Raw genomic sequence first — 7,172 nt, 5'->3', positions numbered from 1 at the left:
GTAGATTTCTAAAGGTTTTCAATGGATGTGACATTCTCGACGGTGGCAGTTCGGAACATTGGTTTGGCCACCTAGGCTCAGTTGAGAAGCACAAAATTTTCGCGAACTACCGGGAACGTCACGGCTTGCGAGTCTCATTGAAGCTTAGAGGACACTTGTACACAGCCCTCATCTGAACTCAGCATAATGACGGTCCAATTAACACCAACATCTCACTTAAAATTGAGCTTTTTCCTCTTTCCGTTAGTTGCCCCATAACTAGACGCGACACTGCAATTGACCCAAGATGACTCAATCGGTTAGGACGCGAATTTACTGACCGGAAAGTCCGTGGTTCAAACTCGACCTCTGCGCCTCGACTTCCCCTGTCTAGGTTTGGTTAACTCTCTTCTTGTGGCATGGCAGCTGGGCACCAAAAGGGCTTACAGCTGGACGATCATTATTAATGCCATTAGCCGACTGCTTGATTATCACCATCAAAATGTTGTCACTGTTCACTTCAGTGTGTTTGAAAGCAAAAACCCTGTCCTTGACAAAGCAAAATGTATATAAAATGCTTCACTAAGCTTGCAACCGGAAACGAACGTAACGGACTAAATTAAGAGTACAAGTTGGTTGAAATAGATGTTGAAAAGGAAGTGAATGTATCAAGATCGAAAATGAGCTTTACATAAAGCATGTCATACTTGAATCATGAAGACAGGTTTACATCTGTGTCCCTCCTGTGGCGCCTACTGGCTCGCAGTCCACGGAAGTTGGGAATTGATTGAATTTCTCAGTTTAGTTACGGATTTCTGTGGCAAAGAGGGCCGTTGAGTATGGCGCTTCCTGCGTGCCTCACTCGCAGCTCTGCAGGTTGGAGTTGCTGATCGCATATTGTACCTATTCACCGATCCCTCGACAGCAGTTTGCAGCGCCTTCTCGGCCAGTGTGTACAGTGTTGCAATCTGACTGTTATTTGGGAATATCCGCTCCATCAGCATAGAGACTGGCTCTGGACTTTCCTGTGCACGAAGATAGATGTCATTTAAAGCTTTATCAGCTGCTGGTCCACCCAGATCCTCGTTGTCCAAAGCTGTCCCCAAGTGAGGGCTTTTGTTCGGTCCTCCAACACGAAAATAACCGACGGACTCCTTTCTTCTTAACGGTTTTTCGGTTCCCGAACCCGTGGCCTGCGTATCTTTGTCGCACACATAGGGCATCGGCAAACCGGGGGAGATCATCTGAATTAGGTGTTCAGTTGGCAGTGTTTTCTTTTTCAATTTCGGCTTGCAGTTTGGGAAAAATTGTTGCGGATGTATGTCTCCAGCTTCGAACGCTTCCCCAGATTTCTTGGCTTGTTCACGAAGTATATGAAACTTCAGGCTCTGCATGTAGTCTTTGTTATTGAGGAAAACAACCGAACTTCTGGTAAGCTTGTGAATTCGCCGTTGAACCGAAAATGTTGTCGTCCTGGACGAAACGAACGGAGTGTTTTCATGACAGAAGGGTAAACTACCGGAATGTCGGTACTCGTGTGTCAATCGTTCCAAGTCTGTCTCAGTTACCGCGGGCTTTAGTCGCCAGCGCAACTGAGAGGATGTCATTGAAACAGCACGATGAAGGGCTGAGGGCAAGGTAGTCCGCGGTAGATTCAAATGTGACAGGCCCCAGTTCAGCTTGCGATAGTCACGATGGGAAAGGTTTGGGATGACGAAACCCTCGGGCACTTTCTGAAAATAAATGTAATATTAAATAATTTCGATTACCGTTCCACGCATCAACCATCATAACAAAGTTTTTTTCATTTCCTGAATCAAAATAGTGGATGGTTGATGAAACACCTGCTGTTTCTAGCTTTAGCAAGCTAGACTGGTTGCATATTTATTTCTACAGAACACGCGGTCCCCATCATCATCGCCGTCGTAAGGACGGATTCTTCAGTTGGTAGCAAGGGTGAATCGTCTGTATAACACTTTTGTGTTTTTCTTTGAAGTGATTGAGTTCTACTCAGCTTTTCTCGAAGCGCAGGTTGGTCGGGACCATATGCTCACAGATGGTCTATACAACGTGCCATAAGGTCAGAAGAACTACTAAAGTGGTTGTGAAACGATCTTTGAACTATTACTGGGGTTGTGTCGAATGACTGGTTGCAAACTATTAATCTATAAAGTGGTCGAAGGCTATGAGCAAGGACGAAAACGAAGTAGAAGCAAGTAAATTAATGTGTCAAGTACAACCTTTCTTTCAGTGTGCAAGATAATAAAACAACTACTTGCTTGCTCCAACCCGAATGGCATGAACTTACGAGAACCATACAACCTCCACGCGTAAGCTTGCACTCGGTGCCCGGTGGATTCACTCTGACCATAACGAAATGTCTTATCATGCTCTTAACAACGCTGCGAGGGACCACTCCAAAGAAGTGGTGAAAGGCTAAGGACCTGTTTCTGATGAAGTCACAAAGTGAGCGATATTCCCCTAAACCACCAGCGGCAAGGGTGTTTTCGGAAATTTGAACCAGTCAGACTGCAATCTCCAGTCCTCCTTGAACGTGTGATAGCTCAGCAGCAGCGGTGTCTGCTATACATATCCGCACCGTGGAGGAACTGAACATTCCTAGTGCAAAATGGGTATGCAGACAACTCGGTATGTAAAAAAAATGTGTAAATATATGCACTAACTGAGATGAAGTAAGATAAATGAATGTGGGTTATGACGGCAGCGACCATGGGGGGTGTACCGGAGTAAGGACTCAAGGACTAACTCACCGTTGGTCTTCGCGTCACTGATTTACGCTTTACAAAAAAAAACAAAGGATGATACAACGTTAAAATGTTAATTCGAAGGATGAATTAGCTAGTCATGACCAAGCGGTGGGAGTATATTATTCGTGGAAATGTTACACTTTTGTGACACTTTAGCAAAGTGAGGAGGAGGAGTCAATCACAGGGAAGGAGCTAATTAACTAATGTTTATTTATTCGATAACAAATATTTTTGTTTCATTGCACCAAGCAGCGCAGTTAGTTCTATTGTCGTCCAAGCTAGCACAAGTTAGCACAATTAAATTGTCCATCGCACTGCAAAGATAATCTCTTGGTCTGCTCCTAACTTCCTGAAGTGATGCCTATAAAGAAATGATAATTCCGACAGAGGAACAAATTTTTCGGGGCTGCAAATTTGCTGTAAGCGTGAGAATGGTGACTGTACCCTTTTATGGGAAATGCAGAAGGTTTGTCACTTAATCGATAGAACTGGCCCGTCTTGTGTACGTTAAGAAAAGAAATTGATTCACTTGAGATTTCCTTCCTGAATGTTCCCGGTTAGCGTTTGCCCATATTTGATTAACTCTCAGTAACCCAATTCTGGACTGATTTTGGGACCAATTTGACCACTTTTTGGAGTGTACTTTCATCAGATGGCAAATTTTGCAGAGTTTTATGAACGATATATATATATCCCTAAAAAAACCTAACCGTTCTTGATGTCTACAATGAATAGGCTTATCAGGGAAAGCAAGTATGCCTTCTTCACTAGACCCCGCCGCAAAATTTGTATTGAAACGGGGCGCCTTTAGTGACTGGTGCGTTTGTTCTGCATAAACGATGTCTCTGCATACCACAGACCTTTCAAAAGCATAAACTTTTCAGCCTCTTCTAACTTCAGGCCCTTAGTAGAATGTCCTGAACTTTACCGACCTCTCATTCTTGGTCTCTACTTCACTGTCCTTCCCTATTCACATACTACTTATTAGTTTGACTCACTGGCATGAACTGCAGTGTCGGTAAAAGGTGGAAAAGATGTCGGGAAATTACATAAAGTCAAGCAATCTCATCGAAATCTTGATTTTGTACGGTTGATTAGCGAAAATCGTTACTTTGCATTTACAAGAAAGATAACAGATGGATGACCTGAGGGGCTTTCTTTCACGCGCTTCACAGTAATACGAATTAATCAAGCACGCGCTATACACCTGCAAAGTGTAAAGTGCTAATGCAAGACTGGGTGGGCTCGAACACTAGCCTCATGCTTGCGGATGAGCCGATTGAGATAGTAAACAAATCTGTTTACCTGGACAGCTGTATCAGTCCCGGTAGTCTCGCGAAAGATGATATTCCCATCTTGATTGGGAAGGTCAGAGAAGCTTTTCTGAAACTGCGTCTTCTGTGGCGTAGGTGAGACATGAGCTTTTCCACCAACGGTCGAGTTTACAATGCTGCGGTGCGCTCCATAGTATTATACAGAGCGCTGCGCTCCTAGGACGTCAAAAGACTTTCATTGTTTGACCATCGCTGTCTTCGGAGCATTGCCCGAATCTGGTGGGAACACCGGGTCAGCAATTCTGAAGTTCATTGAATGATATTCTGGAGAAATAAATCACCCTTGATAGATGAACTGATCACACTGCATATGTTGCATTGGCTTGGCCACGCGCTGCGTATGTCAGTCGACCGACTCCCTTGAAGGGCTCTTTTTGCACAACCACGTGAAGAGTAAAAGAGCCAGAGGCGGTCAAACAATGACGTGGCAACCATTATCAGCAAACTCAGCTGGAATGGTCATTACCGTCTTCCTGGATGGGGACCCCGAGACGGGCCATATCAATGGTTAGAGACACTGTCAGACATGGCTCAGTCGCGCCCTCAATGGCGCTCATGCATCCAAGCTATTGCCTTTAATGCATAGCTTCCTTACTAAACCCCCCACGTGACCGTTCACCTTCAGTGCTGTATCCACGCCCTAATTTATCAGCCCCTGCCCCCAATGTGCAGCTACCTACTCCACCTCCATGAATCAATCGTAAACAAAACTGTGGCAGCTACAACCACTATACGACGAGTACGCAGCTTTTACAGATGACGATGATGAGAGCAGAAACTATCGTGTACTTGACTCTGGTCCGCGAAAGTCTGTGCGCATGCAGTAGTATTCATTGCGGATCTACCCTGGATAGTGTACTCTCAGAGCTTTCCAGCTGAAGACAGCCAAGGAGACCTGGATCGTTTTCTCACGGACACAGTGATATTATTTTACACATTTTCGCTGTTGAGAGACTATGCATCTGCCAACTTAGACAACTGGAGTATAGGCTCCCATGGATAAAAGAGCGTACTTCTCCATCTGCGCAGTTTTCATCACAGACAGCCGCTGATCGCGGACGAATTAGAGCAAATGACATCAGTTGCCGGTGAAATGTACAATCCATCCATTCAGCACATGAATAGGAAATGAATGTCAGCAATCAAGATGGCTATACAGTTTTCGGGGAATATCTGGCGAATGTTGTTAATGAACTTTCAAAAAACTACTTCCAAATTATATTTTTATAATCCACTACTCATAAGGTTGCTGAAAACTCCTCGACAGCCCACGACCGGTTTCGCCCCTCTTGCGAGTTATCAGGTAGGCGCATTCCCCGAGTTTCCGTCAACCTTATGTTCCAAATTAGTTTGCAAATGAGTATATTTCGCTACTTTCAAATTATTTCAAATATCATATCATCCTTCTGATTTTTTATGTCATTTTAGCGTTATCAGTGAAAAGTTGATAGTGTAGCTTCCCATCAAGAAAAGAATGAAAGCTGTAAGGGTCTTCTTTCCAGAGGCCTTGGTGAATATCCTTGGGACAAGTGTTTTGGAATCAAGGGCTGTCTGGCCATCAAATCTTACGTAACACGGCCGATGACAGAATAATTCTTGGGTGGATGGTGTCTGTAATATTCCACGTTGCAAAGCACAGTCCTGATGAGTGCTGAGTGTTTGGGTGTACTTTTGAGACAAACACTCACAGTGCAGCATTCGTTTTCATTATCTTGAGGCTCTGAGTTTAGTTTGATCTTGTGCGAGTTTTTGGGGCAGGTGTCAACCATTGTGGTGGTGGTTTCCGTGAGGTTCACACCATAAACTATGTACTTGAGGCAGCTGAGACCACACTTGCGTAATAACCGTTGATCAGTGTCCCCGTGTTCCTTGTGTGCGGTGTGTGGTTCAAAAAGTCAGAACACAATGATGTTGTCCACTCTGGCGATAGACTGTATATGACGGCTGTTTGTTTGTTCACTGAGCTGGGCAGTGCGGTTACAAGCGTTCCCTCGCCTGTGTATTGTGAGTGAGTGCACATTTTCAGCCACAACGCACCGATAACGTTATTTAGGCTGACAATAAAACTTCTCTAAGCGCATTGTCTAGCTCGCCAAAAAAAAACATCGACGTCATTACAATCTCCGTTGCAAACGTTCACTCCGATTGAATAAGTTTTACATTGTATGGCCAGTTTGATAAATGCAACCAGACACCGGGATCGATCTTTAAGATATTATGTGGATAAATGGGCGCGATGGCACACTGGTTATAGCGCGAATTTACGGACCGGAAGGTCCGTGGTTCGAACCCGACCTCTGCCTTTCGATTTCCCCCGCTTAGGCTTGGGCAGCCTGACGGTATCCCAGCCCCCATGCTTCCTTCGGGTGGCATGGCAGCCAGGCACCGAAAGGGTGTCACAGCTGAACGATTATTATCTTTTATCTTGATACATTGTCTAACTTACCTAGAAGAAAACACCATACGGCGGATGCCCACTATATACCCCGAGTTCACGCCTGCTGCCTTAATCATTTGAATCGACGCTTCCGTAAACTTGGAATTTTTGCTTAGCGGGAAAATGAACCGCTAAAACCAGTATAATTAACTGGATAACGTCAAAGCACACCAAGGTTAACATGCCGTCCCCTCAGAGTTATCTAGTGTGCTGATAACACGAATGTCTCTTCTGACAGCACTCCGGATATCAAACACTGGCATGGTCCAGAAAACAAGCGTCGTTAATCTATCTGGAAAGGAGTGAAATTTGAGTTTGGTGCTTCACATCTGTGGTTTGGAAGTGGGAATGGACCCTAGGGAACAAAGCTAATTACAACAAAATATATGCTGAGCGAAATTCAGAGACTCCCTATTCCTAGTGAATTGCACGGTCCGAGGAAAAACTTGAATGTGCCTCAGTAGAACTGTTCGGTTTTCTGTTGCCTGCCATGCGATAGCAAGTTTGCCCCTGTGGGCTTTGAGGACCTAGTTGGACCTCGAATCTACTGGCTTTTCTGACCAGTAGGTTCATCATCATCATCATCATCATCATCATCATCATCATCATCATCATCATCATCATCATCATCATCATCATCATCATCATCATCAT

At 44.6% G+C, this 7,172-nt stretch overlaps 1 protein-coding gene across 1 annotated transcript in view; it reads right to left on the bottom strand.

The window, feature by feature from the left end:
* Window positions 1-556: 556 nt before the first annotated feature.
* The window catches only part of T265_13885 (hypothetical protein), a gene marked incomplete at both ends in the record, with an annotated part of 12,488 nt that continues 5,872 nt past the window's right edge, over window positions 557-7,172 (bottom strand). The window contains 2 exons of the mRNA XM_009170987.1: window positions 557-1,712; window positions 2,751-2,777. Coding sequence (XP_009169251.1) covers window positions 732-1,712; window positions 2,751-2,777 — 1,008 coding nt within the window. The remainder of the gene's footprint in view (window positions 1,713-2,750; window positions 2,778-7,172) is intronic.

The sequence above is a fragment of the Opisthorchis viverrini genome (assembly GCF_000715545.1).
Source record: "Opisthorchis viverrini unplaced genomic scaffold opera_v5_117, whole genome shotgun sequence".
Lineage (NCBI taxonomy): Eukaryota > Metazoa > Platyhelminthes > Trematoda > Opisthorchiida > Opisthorchiidae > Opisthorchis > Opisthorchis viverrini.
The sequence above is the reverse complement of the archived record's forward strand: the minus strand, read 5'-3'. Positions and strand labels throughout refer to the sequence as shown.